This window comes from Perca fluviatilis, chromosome 11 (assembly GCF_010015445.1).
Source record: "Perca fluviatilis chromosome 11, GENO_Pfluv_1.0, whole genome shotgun sequence".
In the NCBI taxonomy this organism is placed as follows: Eukaryota; Metazoa; Chordata; class Actinopteri; order Perciformes; family Percidae; genus Perca; species Perca fluviatilis.
Genome location: NC_053122.1, coordinates 15,421,358 through 15,443,363, shown reverse-complemented (window position 1 = coordinate 15,443,363; position 22,006 = coordinate 15,421,358). Strand labels below are relative to the sequence as shown.

At 38.6% G+C, this 22,006-nt stretch overlaps 1 protein-coding gene across 1 annotated transcript; it reads right to left on the bottom strand.

Moving 5' to 3' along the window:
- Positions 1-11,589: 11,589 nt before the first annotated feature.
- ccdc39 (coiled-coil domain containing 39) lies at positions 11,590-21,624 on the bottom strand. The gene is given in 21 exon segments (XM_039816196.1): positions 11,590-11,882; positions 12,264-12,349; positions 12,966-13,145; positions 13,287-13,427; positions 13,984-14,090; positions 14,241-14,400; positions 14,527-14,564; positions 14,814-15,024; positions 16,932-17,069; positions 17,166-17,330; positions 17,457-17,611; positions 17,614-17,650; positions 18,476-18,608; positions 18,695-18,798; positions 18,942-19,133; positions 19,287-19,415; positions 19,528-19,620; positions 19,714-19,872; positions 19,956-20,102; positions 20,221-20,340; positions 21,324-21,624. Coding segments are annotated over 21 exon segments (2,766 nt in total). The 5' UTR covers positions 21,423-21,624; the 3' UTR covers positions 11,590-11,710.
- Positions 21,625-22,006: the final 382 nt, after the last annotated feature.

The window sequence follows — 22,006 nt, the reverse complement described above, 5'->3', positions numbered from 1 at the left end:
AGGTAGAGCCCCTCTGGCCAGGGGCCTGTGACTGAAGCTGATTAACCTTCTGCTCTTTCATTTTTCTTTGAGTGGCTTTAAAGGCTCAGATGTCAATTTTTATAAAAAAAGATTCTCGTGATAGTAGCACAGACAGATAATTTGTGAAATAAATGAATCTTTATACATATTTCATCAGTGCTGCTATTTTTACAGTTTGATTACAGTTTATGAACAGTCATTGACACTGCGTAAGAGACTCCTCTTCTCTGATTGGTTGTTGAATCTTCGGTGGTGGGTACTTGCTTTTGCCATTAGAAGCACTAGGGGGAGGCAGAGGAACAGGATTTTTTCACATTTGTTCTGACTGATGGTCTACTGTCACGATATAGTGACAGTCTGAGTAAATGTGACAAAAACATATTTTAATAAAAGTTACCAGCTGCAGCTTTAAAGTCAGAAAAATAACATTTTAACTCACTGTGTGACAACATCACATGCACATTTTCTATCTATTTCAACATTTTGTCATAGCCATAAGAAACTTACACTGTGTTAAATACTGAATACAAACCCAGACTTTAACATGTTTATGTTTGCACCGTTAAATCAAATTTATCATGATGAAATCTGGCATTCAGTTGAAATAAACCAAGTCCCTGGGGGTCTTCCTGTAATGATTTGAAAGTTTGTCTAGCAGAGCTGAGGAGGAGGAAGTAGCTTCGAAGTAAAGACGCAGTTTATGTTTTGTATGAGCGGCATCAGTCTGTTTACTCATTCAGAAAATCATTCACTTACAGTCATTTTGCAAACAGTTGACTGCTCTAGAAGGAACTGGAGGTCGTTGACTTTTTTGGTTGTTGGAGACGTGTGTGTGGCTTTGATCAGGTATGGAGCTGTCGACACAAGCTGCAGAGCATTTCAAAATCAGTCAAATCAAGGATATTTTCTACACCGTGCATTAACTACTACTGATCATAATGCCTAGCATCCACTTGCCTGCAGTAGTGGCAAGCAAATGCTACTTTTTGGCAAATACCTTAATAAACACTTATATCTGCTAACAACTACATTATACATTTTTTAAATACTACTTATACAAGCTAAATAGCGGGGTTAAAGTAAAGTGTTACCCAGAAATGTATCAATATTTTTCTATATCTGTTGCATGTTCACAAGATATGAAAGGATAAGTTTATATTTGATACATTTTAGCTGTTACACCACCTTCTACAGACGTTAATGGCAAGTGACCAAAGGCATTACGGTCTGTGTAAAATCTTAAAAAGAAAATATTTATTATATGTTTATTTAAAGAAATTCTAAAATGTTTGCATCCATCTACTGCATCCTGATTCTAAATTAAAGGAATGCTGAAAAATTGAATTCCTTTCACAGAAATAGCTTGTTTATTTTACTTCAACAATAAATGAGTTGACTGAGATGTTTCTGACCTCGTACGAGCACCTCTCTCCTTCATACAAACATCTTTGCCCGATCTGCCAGGCTTTGATCTGGCTCACCAGCTTTCCAGTTACATCTTCGCACGAGATTCCAAACAACCTGCAGAGCAGAGCAGTAAGCGTTAGATCTGTTACTGTAATACTCAGTTGAAGGCTCATGTACTGTTCAAAAACACCAGAAAAATCAATAAAAGATTTATTCTAAAATTATGTTAGTCGTCATAACTTTCTATTTATCTGCACGAACATGACTAATGTGAATCTTGTGAGTCCTGTAGCCTCCCCATATCCAAGATAATGTGTGAGAAATCAGGCTGCACAAAACTTTGGATTCATAAGCACCTCGTCTAACATGCATGTGATCCTTTTACACAGTGGAATTTTATGCTACCCAAACACCATCATAAAGCATTATGTCTAGCTGGCCACATGATGCAGCATCTGCTCTGTGAACATTAACAGCTGCAGCATGGACTTGAAAAATACAGAGACTTCACTGAAAGAGTCCCCGAAGGCACTCACAGTACACTCATAGTACACTCATACAGTTTACATTCAACACAGGTTGATCAAATCTACAAATACTAGAAAATAAAATCTACATTACCATTTGACTTTGCACTGTGAGGTGCGGTCCGCCATTGAAATGGTGAATGTGGCCCCCAGAAGGAGAGCTGAAGCTACAAACAGGAATCTCAGGTCCATACTAAAGGCAGGTACTGTAGATGAGGCCTGAATCCAGTGTGTGGTCAAGTGTGTGGACGTCTTCTGAGTGTCGCCTTGATCTGTCCAGAGGGCTTAAAAGAGCAGCACACGGGTCATGTGGAAAACTGGAAAAGAGGACAGTACAACATTGATTTAACACGGACCACAGCATGGGAGAGAAAGAAAGTGGAGGAAACTGAACATATCAATAACAGAAGTAACACAGATTAAGTTATTTTATAAAGCAATTCGATTTTTCAACTATGGATTGTGTAACCATTTAAAAAATGGGTAAATAAAATGTTTTTAGATCGATTTGATACCGTTTGCAGCCATTGCTGTCCAATGAAGTCAGTTTGAACTTACAGAGAAGTGGAACTTGAGTAAAACACAGTATCATCACACTGAGTAAATTACATATCTCACCGACCTCTAGTGGTGTGTACATGCAGATGTAGTTTTGGTATTATTTACGCAGGTTTTGAGATATTTGTCTTCTATTTGACTTCCCTGGCTCTTCAGTTGTTAAATGCTTTACCACGTTCATCAGCTCTTCGCTAACCTTTCCTGCAGTTTGGTGCTGGGTCGATGGTCTGCAATGGTTTTTGAGAGTTTTTGTTGTTGCTGAAAACAGCTGCCTGCTGCAACTAGAAACGACGTGACAGCGTTGAGAGTGAACCAAAACAGTTAAGGTGCAGCTGTAACACCAAAACAATGAGCTGAAAGACGCTAAATCGTTCCATATCTGAGGGGAACTGCTAAGTCAGGAGACAATTCTCTGTGGGTTCATCTCAACAAGGGACACCTTTCTCACGCACACATTCATTTGACACATACTTCATAAGAAATATGTGTTATGGCAGCTTCAGGTTTGCAGGGGATTAAATTATGATTATTTGTCTTTAAATCCTAAAGAAGCTCTTCATAGTTGACATTGACAAAGATAAATACTATAAAACGAATGCTTTGACAGAAGTCTTACCTAAGTCAATTTTTGTTGTTGTTGTTGTTGCTGGTATAGCCTCCCTAACAGTGACCTAGATTCATATCAATAACAAACCTAATTCAAGCACGGGAACATAAGTTCTATAATCAGTGACAAGAAAAATAGAACCAGAAATAGAACTAGAAAGAATCTCTTGCAGGTACAGAAGACATGGCCTCTCTCTTATGGATATGTTCATGCAACTCAATTTCCACACTTTGCATGCATAACAGACTTCAGATGCCTGGAGGGGGAACTGAAGAAAGTTTTCAACGGTGAGATAGATTTATGTGGCGCTAGAGGGCCTTTCTGAGCTTAGAGACCACTTTTAAGAGAAAGCCTGTGTTAAAAACTGAGTTACAAATGTGTTTGCATCATGGGAAACGTAGGATCCAATGTTTTTCGAACCTGACGTATAGGGACTAAAAGTCAGGCTTGTGTACTGGAGTGTCCCTTTTAACTCAGCCTTGAACACATTTCTTCTAGTCAAGAAGTTGTAGAACATTTTTATTAATTTATTTTGATCTTAAAATAATCTTTGTTTAAGAAATTATAACAACAGTTTAATGTAATTGGAGGACCAAATGGTGACAGCAGCACTGACTTTTGGATTAAAGAGATTATTTGTTCTAACACTGACTACAACCAGTTTGTGTTATTGGTTTAATACCATGACACAGATTCAGATCCACACAAACAGCAATTGTCATGGAGCGTGACGCACCGTGACTGTGCCCGTAGAAAAGATTCCTTTGTATCATCTGAAGTGAACAGATACTGCTTAGTACTGAGAGGTGTACAAATGAAAGAAGAAAAAAAATTGTGTAACCAATATACTTTGTTTTAGGTATTGGGTGGTAAAAAGGTATAATATGAGCAGGATGAGTAGTTGTGTCAAAGCCTTCATCTTCAGCCTGTGTTTCCCTCTGCTGGCTGAAAGAGGAACTGCAGCAAGAACATTTCTTCAGGTATCAATTCATTTAAACTCATGCTGGAGGCATTAAGTTTAGTTGAACCTTCAATGTAAACAAAGATATTGTGGGCGCTGTAAACACATATGCTTGCCTAAAACAATAATTGAGCCTATCTCTCTCTCTAAGAAGTATGCTAAAAGTGTGTCAACTTGTCCTCTTCTTGGTTTCCACTGACCTCCAAAAGGAGACGGTCCTGAAACAAAATATTCCCTTATCATGCAGCTGCCTAGATTCCCAGAATCTGTAGAGACACAACCGTATTTATACATGAACAGGTTTGGTTATTAGAGACTAGCCGATTATTCTCGTCCCCTGACCTTTGACCAATGAATGGCCTGATGTTGTCTAAGCTTTCCCTTTGTCTCATCTTACCACAACATGGTGTTTCTGGAAATTGTATCTGTTTGACGACTGTGGTCCCGTCTGGTAAACAACCGTTGTGTCACTGTTGTACACTTCCTGGTTCTGAATTTAAACTATCGAACTATTTGGATTTGAATGAGTAAAAGTGGCTTTTCAGTACAATGCACAATGAAATACAATGTGAGTTTAAGTCACATGCAGGCTCATGGTGTGTTGCGTTTCCCGCAAATTTGGTGATTCCATAGAAAATGAATGTAAAGACGTGAATAGACGTGAAGTCGCGGAACGAGCGTGAACACGGCATCATTAGAATATACCAAACCCCTATCAATTTATCTCCACCCACGAATTGAGAACTAACTTTGCAAGGGTGTGCCATAGTTTTCTCGCAAGCCGAAAAGAGCAGACTGGGCTTTGTCGGGACGGGGGCTTAAAGAGACGGATGTTAAGATGGAGAATTTCAGACAGAAGGTGAATACAGGCATAGTCAGACTAGTCTTGCTTTGCCAGACCCTCCTCCAAAGCGCGCTGAAGGAGAGTCTGGCTACTCCACATAGCATTCGGGGATGGGAGGAAAACATGCTCTGGTTTAATGGCATTTCTTTAAACCAATCACAATCGTCATGGGCGGTGCTAAACTCCGCACAGAGCCGCTGCAAAATAGTCTTGCAAGAGAAAACTCAGATTGGACAGATAGTCTAGCTAGCTGTCTCAATTTACCCTGCAGAGATCCGAGGAGCAGATAACCACAGTCCTCATGAACCCACCGAATTTAAAATTCCAACACAAAGAAAGTGGAAGGAAACGGTAAATATATGCATCCGGCGGAATTTCCTGCAGCACCGGAGCAATCCCGGAAGTGGAATGCAAAGGATATAGACTATAGTCAGACAGACAGTATAAAGAAAATAATGGGTTTTTTTTACATTAAAGCATTTAAACATATTCTGGTAGAAACCCAAAATACAAGTATGAACCTAAAAAATTAGCACAATATGTCTCCTTTAATACAAAAAAACCTTCTATTTTTTATGTATTAGCCTGGTTTAACATCTCTGAATCGCTGCCCAAATTGTTCAGCGATTCGAGTAGTAGAAGTGAAGTGAAACAAAATGACAATTTAGTCTGATTACGAGGCTACTGATTTATTTCTTCAATGCACTTACATACAATTGAAATGTACAGCATCTCAGTGACCATGTGTCTTTGGCAATTAAAAGGTGATTTGACATATATTACTGGAAATATAGTTGCATTACTTTGTTTGTAATTGACAGCAAGTATTAAGTTGATATTAGCAATTTATTTTTTATAAAATAGACACAATTTGTCTTTGTCTTTACATTTGTCTTTACATTTACACATTTTAAATATAAAAATGGATGCACCTAAATAACTTTTTTTTTTTTTACATCAGCTACATCCTGTACATCACAGTGGGGTTATAGGGTTTATTTCAATAATCATTACCACAGAAAATGTGTGAGTCTTGTTTAAAACATCCTAATTCAAATTCTGATTAAACATGTGACTTTATCCCTTTTTACATACCTCTCTTTGATAGATCAAAGCAAATGCAGTAACTGTACTTTTATAATTTTAGACCTAATCAGGCCTTGTTCAATTTAATGTTGTCAGTTAAACAAGACTCACATATTGTCCTCAGTGGTGGTACGCAGGTTGCATTTTCAGGGGCATCTCCAAAAGTGAAATTAGAAACTCCATTGAGGATCTTCCTCATTCACATAGAGGATATTATTATTTTATAATCACATGTTTCAAGGCTTGCCAAACACAGACACTTGTGAGTTGAAGTTTCAGACTCTGGTGATGTTCTTTACTGTTACCATGAAGTCCACACCTGGTTGGAGATGCTGGATAAGGGTCTTCAGCTGAAAGACACAAATCATTTTTAAATAAATCATATTCAGGTCTGTCTCAACCATGTCTCATGGACATGAGATTTGTGAAGATAGGGAACAAGGTTAGGTAGTTACCTGGAGCAGGGCTGGACCTATTGTTGTTTCATTTAGCTCATAATCGGACGTAACAGCTGCCCGGAGGAATGCTACAGCTGTGGGACATATAAAAAGGAAATTCATTAAAATCATGTTGGACATCAGGTTGAAATATATTGTGCGACCTTAAAACGCACTTACCATCTGCGTTCAAACCAGGTGCCACGACTGATGTTGCCTGGACTGACTGCGTAAGACTAACGGGAGTAGGAGCTGTCATGTCAGTGGTAAAGGAGTTGGATGGGAAAATATTAGAAGAAATTATAAGACCACATTTTAAATCTAGATGGTTGAACTTGTTATTACAAACTTTAGCTTAATAAATGTTGCCTACTTATGTAGCCTATAGGCTACTTATGTATTTTTAACTCATTTAAATTTTCCAATGATTTCAGCCAGTGTACTTACTTGTCTGTGCGGCACATGTGGCCAGACATCCAGCAAACAGGATCAGCAGCAGCATTGCAAGGTTTATTCCCCCAAAAAAAGAGTGAAATCTGTAGTGGAAACGTGTTCCGTCTGCTTTCACAGAGTCGCTGGTTACCTTTGTTGTGTATCAGGAAGCGACACCCTTATTATTCAGAGGGTGTGTCAGTTAAACACCTGAACAGAAATACCTCGAAGAACAACCTTGTCAGGAGCGACTCAAGCATATGATGTGACAAAGGTTAAAACAAAACCATTACTCTTTAATGAAATATGAAAAGTTCGCCTTTTTTAGTCTGCCAAGCAAGTGCTTTCTAAAGGTGTGATTACTGATTTGTACGGAGCCCCGGAAGGATCACTAATAGAAAAAATATATATCGAGGCCAGAAATGCTATTGCGTGGCCACGAGATACAATTCGTTCCCACGTTTTGATGGCTACGAGCTTTTTCAGATATTACATTACAGATATTATGGATAAATTGCATTCTGAGCAAAGAATGAAGTCACACTCCCTCTGTGTGTTTTGTAGGCTCTAAAATAACCTTTTTCGGTCGCACTTTTCTTTTTTTTAAATGTAGCCTATACTAGTAGGCTAAGTAATAACTGCACTTTGTATAAAACTCGACCAAAACCGTATATAAATAATGTAGCCTGGTTTCTACTGACATTAAACAACACAGTTATGCCATAATAAAACACCATATGCCTACATTTCACTATTAGAAACCAACCAATTAGACCCAAATATACTATACTTAGACACTATTAAACCAAATTATTATGAAGAATTTCACAACCTCACGTTAGTTTTTTACAACTGCTTACACACGTTTTCAAAACTGTCTCCTTTTTTCAAAACTCTACACACAATTCCCAAAACTGCACGCACACAAATGCAAAATGCCTTATAGCTCCTTAAAAATGACACACTGCATTCAAAATGCCATGAGCACCTCTCAAAATAAGGCAAACACTAATGGCAAACACTTTTTTCATAATAGTACATTTTTGGTTATACCATGTACACACTGTTGCTCTAAATCTAAAGCTCTTTTGTCTTTCTTAGGTATATGTCTACATTTCCATACAAATTTCTAGAGTGAAAGTAATCTGCTGAGAGGGGTTGAAATGTTCACTGTAAACACCAGTGCAATGTTGAAACAGAAAATATTTATTTGGCAAAACATTACTGTTGTAAGTAGCACAGTGCTGTATATATAGCATACAAGAAAACAAAACCATAAAAATAGGTTTGAATTATGGACACCACTGTAAAGCGACTCAAGTTTGGCTTTGACTCTCAGTGCAGCTTCTCTCATGGTCAACCCGGGGTTGATCACATGATCACTAAGTGTGGCGCTGATCTCAGCAGAGATGGCTCTCCTTCCTTCTCTTCTTTGCTTGTCTTCTTTCAACTCGTCCTCTTCTTCCTCCTAGAACTTGTCCTCGTCGTCCCCTGCCTCTCCCTCCTACTCCCTTCACTCTCTACTCTTCTCTTCACTTGGCATCCATTGTTCAAAAAAGGTAATCTGACCTTTGACCTATGTATAGATCTATACTAAAGCAGTGATTGGTTAGTGATCAGTTAAAGGTGCTCTAAGCAATGTTGGGTGATGTCACTTCTTGTTGACGTTCAAAGTATTTTCAAAGAAAACGAAGCTAGCTTGCCCCTCCATCCTCCTCATCCCATCCCCTCCCTCTCCCTTCCGTGTACTAACCCCCAACCCCCTCCCCCAAATCCTTCTTGTCGGTTATTGGCTGGAACACTTTTGATGTTTCGTGGTGCAGGTTGGCACAGTTTGTTTTTGTTGACGTTTGTGGAGCCTGCGCTGTCTACAGAGACCGTGTTTTTTACAGTGTTTTCAGGGGACAGGCAGCTAGCAGACAGTGAGGAGATGTTGGCTGTATGCGACAAAAAATGTAGCCTAAGTGACATCGCTTAGAGCACCTTTAAGCAATTAGTGTTTGCACATGTAAGGACCTGGGGCCTGTTTCACAAAACCAGGATAAGGGATTAAGCCGGGATTTCCCAGTTATCCTGGCTCAATTTAGCCTTGACTCGGTTTCACAAAAGCGGAGGCACATAAATCACCATGGAGATTTATTCTGTGCAGCTAGCCTGCTCCTGACCAGGCTAACAGCCAGGATTTATTTAATCCTGGAACCTTTTCTGTTCACCCAGCACTGGTTTTACCCTATTGTTATTATCAGCCTGGATTAAAATACAGCATATTGCTGTTCATTTAAGAAAAGTTATTAGTTAAAATTGTGACCATTATTTTTTATAATTATTCATGTGACAGTCATTGTTACTGTTATATTGCTGTATGAAGACTGATGTTCATATTGTTGTTAGAAGTTTGATGAATATATTATGGCAGTTTTTGAGATGATTAGAAAAGGCTGATAACATTTCAAATGTGTTTCAAATGAAGTCTGTTACTAAGGGCAATATATACAATGCTGTACATTTCTATAGTTGACCAATGCACCTTGAATTATTTTAGTTGAGAATTTATTTTTTTATTATTCTTTAACAATAAGGATCGTGTTTATTCCTCTTTCATGTGCATTGTATTTGGAATTCTTAGCACAGCATTTTGTTGTGGTAAACTGGGACTATAATTTGGGAGGATTGAACAATTTTAAGAACATATTCTTATTGTACAATCCTCCCAAATGATAGTCTTAGTTCACTGGACCAGTAACTATCTAGTGATGTAGGCTACTGTACATTCATATAACAACAGGTAGAGGACAACTCAATGGTTTTTGAACTTTTTTGCTGGGGGGAAATAACTGATGAATATACTCTGTTCCATTCATGTTTACAGTGTGCATGGAATTTATCACTTAATTATCTTTATAGTTTCTAGATTTTAGTCCAATTTCTTCAGTGTCTTTATTTTCTATGTCCATACAGTATATGAGGGAGCAAGGCATATAATATGTAGAGAAAGAAACTCGTCCTCTATAAAAAATAAAAAAAAACGCAAGAAAAATCGTGGCAGATAATAGCGGACAGACTGAATGCTATCTAAAAATATCCATTTATGAACTACTGCTCTTAACTGAAACCATTCAATGAGTCACTGTCATTTGCAAAAACGAACAGTTGTATGCTACACTTTGCATTAAAAGCGAGCAGTGGAAGTTAATATGACTTAGGAAATTTATATTTTAGCCCATAAGAGAGAGAGAGAGAGAGAGAGAGAGAGAGAGAGAGAGAGAGAGAGAGAGAAGAGAAAAAGAGGAAGAAACAGAAAAAAAAAAAAAAAAAAAAAAAAAAAAAAAAAAAAAAAAAAAAAAAAAAAAAAGGGAGAACAGAGTGAAAGAGATATTTACGCATCATATTTTAGCGTTGTAGAAAATTGATCTTGATGGTAAATTTCAAGGCAAAGAGTACAACTGTTAATTTGTGAAAATGATCTAATAGCCGAATTTGATGGTATGATTATGACGGTTTCAATTCAGAGCAGTGGTTAGTTATGTTTAGGCTGCATTCAGTCGGTCCGTGATCGTCTGCTGCGCTTTTTCTCGCTGTTTCATTACAGCGGCCGTGTTTCTTTTCTTTTTATACAAATCATGTGTTTCACGTCATCATACTTCCACAAGAAGCTGCTGCTCACTCTGTATAAAGTATGTACAATACGTATTCTCCATTTTGGCATCACTAAATCTGTGATCGACCTCTTGGTCTTTTGAGGAAAGCCGTGGACGCGCATCTATCTGAATTACTTCAGCCTGGCTCAACCTAGTCGCTCCTCCTCAGCCTGGCTCGGCCTTCGTGAAACGCACCAAGCCAGGATGCACAGATTAGACTAGGTCAAGCCTCGCTTTATCAGTTATCCTGGATTTAGATATTCTGCTTTTGTGAAACAGGCCCCTGGTGAATAAGTGTAGCATTTTGATTGGTTGTGTTTAGAAAAGGAAAGCAAATCAATAACTGTTAGATTTTTGTGTCTTAGGTAGAGAATTGTTTAGTGTTTTTGAAAAAAGTGTTTTATGCAATTGAAAACTTAGTCAAAGATCGTGCAACATGTAAAGATTTTGTGTGTAAGCAGTTTTTAAAAAACTGTAAGATACCTTTATTTTGAAATTATGGGTTTACTGCGGCTTCCCACTAGATTATCTGTATTTCATGACATTGCATGTTTAGTTAAGTGTGTAGGCTATTCATTGTGCTGCGGTAATGCTGGTAAAAACTAATTTCAGTAATTAGCCTGTTAGGAAACTAGTTTAATTAGGTACTAATCTACCTGGCTAGCCTACCTAGCTTGCTCTTTATTTTATTATTGCTGTGAACATTTCATCCAGAGAGAATGCATCTCATTTACAGTAATTAAATGCTTTTATTAATGTGCTGTGACAACTGACAGATAGTGATCCATTTGGATTATTTGTGTTTTATTTCTGAAACTGTTACAATAATCACCACTATGATGTACCGTTTGTAACGTTACTGTTCGTACTTCTTCCAATATGTGCAAAACAAACAACCAAAAACAGGAAATAAAAAACAAGGATCATGTTCCTTCTTTTTTTATTAAAAGCAAATATTAACTGATAATAGCTGAGCATTAGCTGCTCTTTAAAATTTGTTTAGGAGTTACTCATTAACTAATGGTTCACTAGCAGTTTGTTATTCCTCATTTGTTTCCCTGTAACAATTCAAATGTTGTGTACCTTATTTTAAAGTGTTACAGAATAAGACCAAATTAACAATAACAGATTTTTAATGCATTAAAATACAGTATGACATTACATCCGTAAATAAAGAATAAATCGGCCATCATTATGGGTTCTTTAACTTTCTGCTGCTGCTGCTGCTCGCAGAACTGGAACGTCCGGAGGTGGTGAGGGGAGGGGAGGTCATGGCCAGATCCAAGCCCAGTTGCACAGTCTTCAGCACGGGGGAGTGAAGTGCAGAGGCCCTGGGGCTGCTGCCGGCTGAGGACGCAGAAGACCTACAGTACAGAAAGAAAAACACCATCAAGATACAGAGGAAGAGCAGCATAAAAAAGTCTCCAATTTTTTGCATGATAGAAGTACACAGGGTGACATACCCATGTGATTTATTCATACAGATAAAGACAAGTGAATATCTTTTTCCAGAATATTTCTCCATCAGACTGTGGAGCAGCACACCAGTGCAACAGTCTTTCTCAGCTGACTGATTATATTCCATTGACAAGAGCAGTATTCAATTATTTTCCTCATGCTCACTTTTATGATCAGTCCAATAGTTCAAACTCACGACCATCTGACAACAAGCCCTCATTATTTCTCTAACCTCCACTATCACTTCTCTGGAGAAGAGGTTTTATTAAGAATTGATCAAGTCTGACCTGAGAGAGGCAGAGCTGCGGGCAGAGCTTATGGAGCTCCGATGGCTGGAAGGAGTAGAAGACGGAGATGGAAGAGACAAATGGGCCTGAGAGAGGAAAAACACTCAAAGTTAAGGCATATATGTTTTTGCAACTCCATAAATGACTATAAATGACCACAGCCTGTCATCACTTAAAGGTAAAATCTCTTTTTTATTATAAAGCATGTCTACGTGCTATAGAAATTCTGTGAAGGTATCAAAATGCTCATTCCACAGAGAAATGCACGCAGCCTGTATTCAAACACGGTGCCTTTAAACAAGCCATCAGGATTTCCGTGTGGTTGTGTTCTCACAGCCATACTATATAGAGGTAGAAAGTGCCGTTACAGTGCAGTTACAGTTATTGCCCGGCTGCAATGACAGTGCAGAGACGCCAAGAGCGCAGATGTGGAAAACATGTAAACGCGGACCCATCAGAGCAGACTGGGCTTTTTTTGGGTGGGGGGCTTAAAAAGACAGGCGCTAAAACGGAGCATTTCAGACAGAGGGTGAATACAAGTATATTCAGACAGACAGTATGAGTACAATAATGTTTTTTAACATTAATGCATGTAAACATGTTCTAGTAGAAACACAAAATACAAGGATGAACCTGAAAATGAGCATGATATGGGACCTCTGTCCTCTGAATATAAAAACAACAGTGTCAATTGTTTTATACCTGCTGGAAGTATTTCTCCAACACTGATCTGAGGTCAGGGGTTTCATCCATGGCCACATTCAGCATCTTGTTGATACTCTTATTAAATTCTTTTAACTCCCTCAGCTTAATGTCCTTCTCCTCGAAAGTCTCAGTTTTGGTGTTTTTTGCCAAGCGGATCTCTTTGGTAAGCTTAGAGCACTAACAGACAGACAGAGGACAACACAAAATTAAAATGTGATTATGGTGACTGCTTATAAATGTTTGTAGTCAAGGATATCTGTACTGTATATACACACACAACATTGCTCCTTTAGAAAGTGGGACAGGGAGACATCAAACCTGCTTTGTGGCTCTGACAACCTTCTCCTGCTGGGAAGCGATTTCTTTGTTCAGTTTACTGATGAGTGACTGTTTGTGCTCTATGTTATCTTTCTCCATCTGCTCTTCTTGCAGCAGACTCTCCAATGTATTGTTCATGTCCTGGAAATGGAGAGCGGCACACACACACACACACACACACACACACACACACACACACACACACACACACACACACACACACACACACACACGCACGCGCAAGCTACTTTATTCATAACCCAATCGTCTCACAGGGACACACCTACATAAGACAATAAGCTACTTGTATAATACTGAAGAAGAGAGACAGGAAGGAAGTAGAAAGAAGATCATCAAAAATGGCAAATAAATAGAGAATAATAAATAAAGAGGGATGTTTCACATATTGTTAGTGGTCAGTAAGTAACTTTGAATTCTTGTTCATGGACATAAACACTTACTTTATACTATTAACTATTGTGAGCATCAGAAGGTTGACTATCATACTAGTAATAAATAAGGAATAGGCAACAAATAAAAACTTGTTGACAGTACCATAGTAGGACACCTTTTGGAGGAGGGATTCTAAATGTAACACTAATAGAGGAGTATTGTTATGGGATAAGTGTCTGATGAGGTATTTGGTATTTAGGAAGTAATTGTAATGCGCTCTACACTGGCTATAAAAAGGAATAACCTGTAAGTCCTGTTGGAGCTCTTGGAGTTGTCTTTTCCTATACTTCAGCATCTCTTCAGCCGCCCTCAACTGCTCTTCCAGCTTCAGTTTTTCCTGGTGCTCTGGACCTAAAACAAAAACAGTCTAAATGACTTTGTGATCAATGGTCGCTGCTCTGTTGATTTGAACAGATGAAGAGAAATCAACAACATTAATACCATAACTTCCTACTGATGATACCTAGTTTAGTTTATTTCAGTCTACCTGGTCATACGTACTGGATTCATTTACTTTGTTGAGGGATTTGCGAAATGCTGAGTTACTGTTGTTGAACAACTGAATGGTGTTCTCCAGAGCTCTATTTTCCAGCTCCATCTTGCGGATGTTAGCATCCAGACCGTCTCCCTTCCGCTTGAGCTCCTCTTTCTCTTGTGCAGCCTGATGAAAAGCACACAGCAGTGATTCAAAGTGCTTGTGTGCACTGCAGGGACACATCTATCTCAGTTTAGCTTCAACAGACTCTGTATGTAACCCAGTGGGGTGTTTAAAGACCTCTTACTGTACCTTTGTGATGTAGTAAGCCTGTGATTTCTCCTCTATCACTCTGGCGGGGGGAGAAAAAAAAAAAAAAAAATTTTTTTTTTTTTTATTTTTTTTTTTTTTTTTTTTTACTTAACAAAGACCACAATTTTGCAAAAGTTTTTTTTTTTTTAAATTTTCTCAAACTCATGCAAGTATGACATTATTCACAACGGAGAGCAACGTTTTATCTCTTTGATTGTATGGACAATAGTCGGCTAGATGAGCAAAGGCTGCAGAAATGTGAGATTTAGGGTCACAGCTGGGTTTTTACCTGAGTCTCTGTCTCTCCTGCTCACTGATCTTGAGCTGCTGGCTGAGCATTTCTCTGTAGACCTTGACCTCTTCCTCCCTGTCCTTTATGGCTTTCTGCAGCTCCAGCTTCCTCTTCTCCAGGGACAGCACGCTGCCCGCCTTGTTATACAGCAGATCCCTCATACGCTTGACCTCTATCTTCATGACGTTGTGCTCCACCATGTTGTCCTGATGAGGAACATATAAAGTCAACATAGTGCTTAGTGGTTGCTAATTTTTTATAGATACTGTTGATGATATTTTCTGTGTAAAAACATAATTCGCTGACTGATGACATCAGCTATTTGGTATCTGGTGTCTACAGATACAGCTGACATCTGAGGTTGATTGGTGGGCAGCTTGCCTTGACATTCAAATAGTGATAATTACAGCTGTAACTAACAATTATTCAGATTATCGCATTATCTAATTATTTTGTCATTACTCATTTCATCTATAAAATGTCAATAAATAATAATGTGCTGAACTGAATAGGCCATTAATTGATTTGTCAGTCAACAGAAAATTAACTGACAACAATTTGGATAAACGATTTATTGTTTAAAGGATCCAACATTTTGGTAACAACACTTGTTTGCTTTCTCATCGAGAGATAGATGAGAAGCTCAATACGACTCTTGTGTCAATATACAGTGAATATGTAGCTGAAGCCAGCAGCCTGTTAGCTTAGCTTAGTCATTAGAATTTTATGCAATTTACATGGATTTCTGTGCTGGACCATTTCTTATCCGGGAGAAGTTACTTCCTGGTTTCCTGGCAACTGGTTGACTAATGGAATCAGTTTCAGTCTGGACCGAGCAACTGGCTGACATTCAATTCAATTCAATTCAATTTATTTATAGTATCAAATCATAACAACAGTTATCTCGAGACACTTTACAGATAGAGTAGGTCTAGACCACACTCTATAATTTCCAAAGCCCCAACAGTTACAGTAATTCCCTCAAGAGCAAGCATTAGCAGTGGCTGTTGCGACAGTGGCGAGGAAAAACTCCCTTTTAGGAAGAATCCTCGGCAGACCCAGATTGCAATCCGTAGGGCCTATTCTGCTTGCCTGACTAAAAATGCCAATCCATTTGCTGGTTCCTGTTTCTCTAATGTGAGGATTAGCTGTTTTTCTCTGTTTAATATCTTTGTAAAATGAAATTGGGCATTGGGACTGTTTATGGTGTCACCTAAGGTCCTGGCAAACTGATTGATCCCAAAAATATTTGACAGAATAATTGATAGTGAAAATAATTGTTAGTTTCAGGCAGCCCTATGTACTTTTTCTCCATTAATAGTTGGCAGATTCCAAAATGGAATCTCAAAATAAAATTATTATTACTTATTTTGTCAGACCTACTGAAAGCTATCTAATTTACAATTATATGCAAAAGAGAAAAATAAAAAATAAATAATTTTACAATTGGGTGGCTGTAACCAATAAATGTTTGGTAATTTTTAGTGCTGTCAGTTAAACGCATTAATTTTTTTATCGCGAGATTAACCTTCTTTTTGGCCTAGCAAACTTTGTAGTTTTTTTCACATGCTGCAACAACTAGTAAAGTTAGAAAAACTACAACACCACACCGGATCTAGCTAGACCGGAAACAAAACAACAGGCACGCCGCACACACTTTTTTGGGCTTGCGACCAGGCCAAAGAGTAGTAGGCTAACGTTACATTTTGAGTGGATGGCGAGCACGAGATGCCGAAATGGATGCCAATAAGATTCTGAATGGAAAGTTTACTTTTAAAAAGTTGCCAAATGGTTCCATTGACCAACTGAAAGCTATTTAATTTACAATTATATGCAAAAGAGATAAATAAAAAAATTTATTCTTTTACAATTGGGTGGCTATAACCACTAAATGTTTGGTAATTTTTACTTGATTAATGACTTACTGAGCCTCAATTACTTTTCTGTCAATCAAATAATTATTTATAGTATATAAAGAGAATGACCTTCCAAAGGGAGATATAACTTTGAAAAGAAGCATTTGTGTTTAATCTCCTAAACACAATTTGAACACAGCAAGTCGACACGTCAGGGACTCAAGTGATTTCATGACACCTGCTGTGACATCAGTTACCTGTTTCCTGAGCCTGAGTCTCTTCAGCTCCTTTTCATTGGTGTTACGGAGTAGCAAGAGCTCCTCCACCTTGTTAGTCAGATCTCTCCTTTGAGCTTCTGACTTCTCCATCTCTTTCCTCAAATAGCGAATATCATTCTGTCAGGGACAAAGACACGTGTGTGATGGAATTATTGTACTGGTTCAGTGTGTGAAAAATGCATGTATGGTGAGGTGACAAACAATCAGACTGACCTCAGACTCCTTGAGTGTGTTGGTAAGCATCTTGGCCGTCTCCTTCTTCTCCTCTAGGGCTTTGGTCAGCTCAGCGATCTTTGTGTCTAGCATTTGTTTATCATCCGAGTGAGCTTCACCTTGCAGCCGTGCCAGTTTTCTACCCAGGCTGACGATCTGGGAATCCTATACACAATGCAGCAAAGTGAAAAGGAAAATCTGAATATATACATATTGCAGAGTCTAGCACCAACCTAGGGAAAGCTGGGTAGTGGGATTGTAGAAGAGTGTGTGTGTTTTTGATAAGCGTGCCTGTTGACTCGTGATCATCTGCTGTTTTACTAATTCCTTCTCCAGTTTTCTAAGCTGGCTGTCCAGGCTGGTGATGGTGGATTTACTCCTCGAAACCTGAGAGATAGAATTCTTCTCGTTGGTCTTGAGGGCCTGCAAACGCTCTTTACGACAAAAAGCTCCTCCCTGCAGTCACGCAGCTGGACATCCAATTCCTATAGCAAAGCACAGGCCAAAACAGGGTTACACAGTAGTATTACAGTATTATATAATTTTGAGTACAATAAAAATGGCCTTGTAATACGTAGCGCAGATTCCAAAAACACATTTTAATTAGTGTGTGAAGTTTGGGGTCTTCTAATAGGACTGGGCAATACGGAGAAAATCAAATATCACGACATTGTTGACCTCAATATCGATATTGTGGCGATATTGTAGGGTTGACATTTGGTGCTTTCACAAAATATTTTTACAATTAGATTTTTGATATCTAATCATCAGTTACGTGGATTTAATGACTACATGGGTAAACTAAGGCAAATAATAGAACAGCTAGAACAGTCTGGTAAGTTCACATACTGACCAGGAGAGACAACACTTGTGTCTACGACGATATCTAGTCTCATATCATGATATAGATATAATATTGATATATTGCCCAGCCCTGTCTTCTAAGTTCACATTTAGTTTAAGTTTGTTTAGGTAATGTATTTGTGTCTTCACAGCAAAGAGCATGGTTCTTTACTGCCTCATCTTTGATGGTCAATTTTTGTGTTGTGTTTTTTTAAGAGAATATTAGCTGTTAATCATAATATAAATGAAACATTTTTCGAGTAATGCATTGAGCTTTCAGTGCAGCTTTAAATTCATGGCTACGCCAACATAGGAAACAGAAGTTGATATTTTGATTGTGTCCAAAAGCCATCAGCACTGAGATGAAGAACCGAAAAAATAAAAAGTTGTAACGTGTACAACAACAGTTCTCTGTTGCCAACAAAGCACAGTAAGAGTTTATGGTTCAGAAGTGTCAGGCTGCTTACCTTGATTGCGTGTTCCTCATCATTGAGGAGGTGATCCATCTGTGCAGCTCTCTCCTCCTCACTAAGGGCGGTCTGAGTCACAACTTTCAGCTTCTCTTCCAGCGCAACATTGTAGGCCCTGGCCTGCTTGAGTCTACAACACACACATGTACAGACAGAGCTTGTCTACTAAAGCTAGAGTGGTAATTTAGCAACAGACACATGTAAGATGTCACTGACTTGTCATTGTTATCCTGGATGTCTTTTTTCATTCTGGCTATGTGGGACGTCACCGACTCCACATCGGAGGTTGCTCTGTCCAGTGTGCCTTTGCAACTATCCAGCTGCAAAACACATAAGAATCGATTTGCTCACTCTTCTGATGAAATTGGAACATTCTTTCAGCTATGCCCACAACTGAAAATATTTGTTAACAGGATTTTCTCATGACAAAAGTTTGGTAGTTCAAAAGCTTTGAAACGCTGACCTCGTCCTTCAGCCTGCTGCAGTTATTCTCCTGCTCCTTCAAATCCTCCCGCAGTTTTACAGCCTGTCGGTTGGCCATTGTTATCTTCCTCTCCGTTTCCTTGTTGTTGTTCCTCTGAGTGTCCAGCAAGTGCTTCTTCTCTGTAATGGTGCAATTTCTCTCCCTGATGTTCTGGTTGGCTTGGGCAAGTTGCTGGATGGATGAAGTAAAAATGACAGGAATACAAACACTTGTGTACCGTTAAGTGTGTTTACATTCATCAGCTTTTATTGTTCAGAGGTTTATATGCTTTAGTTTGAGTCAGCACATCTTTTACCAGCAGAAGTGCAAGGTCACAGTCTTTACCAGAGCACACTGCTGCATCTCAGCGTCTCGTTGCTTCATCTGCTTGATGGTGTTTTCCCACTGGTGGATGAGCTGCTGTGTCTCCAGGTGGGCCTGCTGCAAATTTTCTGTAGTTTTATCCAAAGCAATCTGTTCAGAAAGCAGAAGTGTATTCTTATCTACATTGTGACCATCTGTGGCTCAAAGACTTCACATTTCAGCCATATAAACAGTGATAATGTACAGTGTTTTCTTACAGTACCTGTGCAGATATAGTCTCAGTCAATTCTTTGTCAAGTGCTTTGCGCTTTTCATTGGCCTCCAGTGTCTTCTTCTCTATAGCCAGAGTGAGTGACTGTATCAAGAGAGGTTATACGGGTATTAGCTCAGGATAAGTCAGTGTTGTAAACAATTACAGAATTATTTAATACAACCCTTTTCTCCTCACCTTGATCCTCTGCTCATCTTGCTGGGCGTACTTCATGATGGCCATTGTGTCCTCATCTTTGCATGCTGACTCCTCTAAAAAGCCATCCATGGTCTGCTGGTCCCAGTTCATTTGGTTCCTAAACTCCTCTAGCTTCTGTTTGGCCTTGAAGATATGGTTCTGAGGATATGGACAAAGGTTAACTAGCACATTTTGGCATCTATAGTTGATTCTATGTTTAAAGTGTTGTGGATGGTATAGACCTCGAGCATGTTCCTCCTCTCTGCTAAAGATCTATGGTCATTCTCCATCTTAGCAATCTCTTGTGCCAGGCGACCTGTCTCTCTTTCTGCAAGGGAGGTGAGGTGTTTCTCCAACTCTTCATCTCTTTCCTTTGCCTTGCACAGGGCCTATGTGCAGAAAAATCACATCGAGAAATGCATACCATAGCCTAACCATAACCCAATTACCAGAAGAGAGACACACCTGTCTGACACATAAATAATAAACATGTTTTGATATACCTACCTCAGTATTTTCCAGCTCTTGTTTAGCGTTTTTGAGGAATTCGGTCATTAACTGCTTTTGATCCTTGTTTCTCTCAAGTTTGTTTTCCAGATGCACCGACTCTGTCTCTTTTTTACGAATCTGTTGTTCAGAAGGTCATCAGATTAAAAGCATAATAACATATAGGAAGCATAATAACATATAGGACATACAGTCTGCAGCATGTTTGTTCTTGTGAGCTATCTCGCATGATTTGCCTTTCACTACATGCAGTTAGAAACATTTGTCTATCACACATGAACGGATTCAAAATTTACCTAAAAACACTTTGGCAGTTGCCCAATGCATGTTGACTAAACTTTACAACCAGGCATTAGAGCCATGCCGTCTAAATGCTTACAATGTAATTGTTACAATATGGTTGCAGTGTAGAGCAATAGGTCTCACGTGAGCCTACATGTAGTAAAAGATTTTGATAGTGTGCCACATGACCTGGAATCTATGAATTCCATTATTTGAAGAAAGAAATCCTACTTTAGACAATGGTTCAAACAGGCAACACTGACCACAGTTCAGTAGCCTACCACTGAGAAACATGACTGCCAGAAATATAGAGAATTTCTTTCCCACGTAATAACTAAGCAAATATGTAAACATTCAATATGTACACTACAAACATGTAAACATGTTGGTAATACAGGAACCGCAGAGCAAATTTTCACACGTTTTAAAAGGTTAGCTATATCTGCCAGTTTTCAATTCCTGAGACACTTGATTTTTTTAATATTTTAACTGTGTTGCATGTTGTTTAATTTATAAGAAGAAAAACTTCTAAAGATATAAGACTTCGTTACATTAATCATGAGTCCTTATGTCACACTAAAAACATTAAATTGACTTTTGATTAAATATTTTTTTTTTTTCAAATAAACATTTACAGTAAAACCTCTTATTTTAACGTTAGGTTATAGCTAGCTAGTCATTTTTGACAGTCCCTAAAGAAATCTAACCCGTTAAATGTCAAACATCCAATGACCACATTAGGTTAAGTAATTATCGGTTACTTTGTAACCGTTTCTTATTTCTTACTTAATTTAGCTATGATATAACTGTGCCACACTCACCTCTTCTATCAAAGCCTTGTTTTCAGCGTTAGGTTCGGGGATAGCAAAGCGCTCATCCCAGCCCATCTCGGATAAAACTGTATTAATAATGCTCGGCATTTTCCTGCAGTTTGACTAAGCCTCTACAACCAACAAAAGAATTCAAAGTAATAGCTAGCTAGCTAATTGTTTCCGCTGGATTAGCTATAATTAACCGCTGCTATCAGTTGTTTCTTTCTCCAGTTTGCTGTCGCTAACTGTTGCAACCGCTGTCTGTTGTCAGTCGCCCCTAGCAACCGCACGTGTCTTACAATGTTGTCACCACAAGGAGGCAGCAGCGCATCACCTCACCTCACGTTGTGCTGCAAGTCGTTTTACGTCATTAATATAAACATACCAAAAGCATTCAACATTAACGTTGTTGACCTATACAACTCAGGCAATACTCTGAGGTAACTCAAAACGTAGCCTATTATACATAGCTACAGTATAAAGATGGTTAGGTATGTTGAAAAGCACACAAAAGTCACTACCCTAACTAAACTTATGCATATGGTATCTCCCTAAAAGCATGATCACTCTTGGCGGGTCATTTTTTTTCATTATTGAGCTTTTCAAAACATATCTAGCTTATTCCCTGTCAACATTACTGAATGATTAACTATAATATAGGCTTTGTATGCAAGAATCCATGTCTTTCAGCT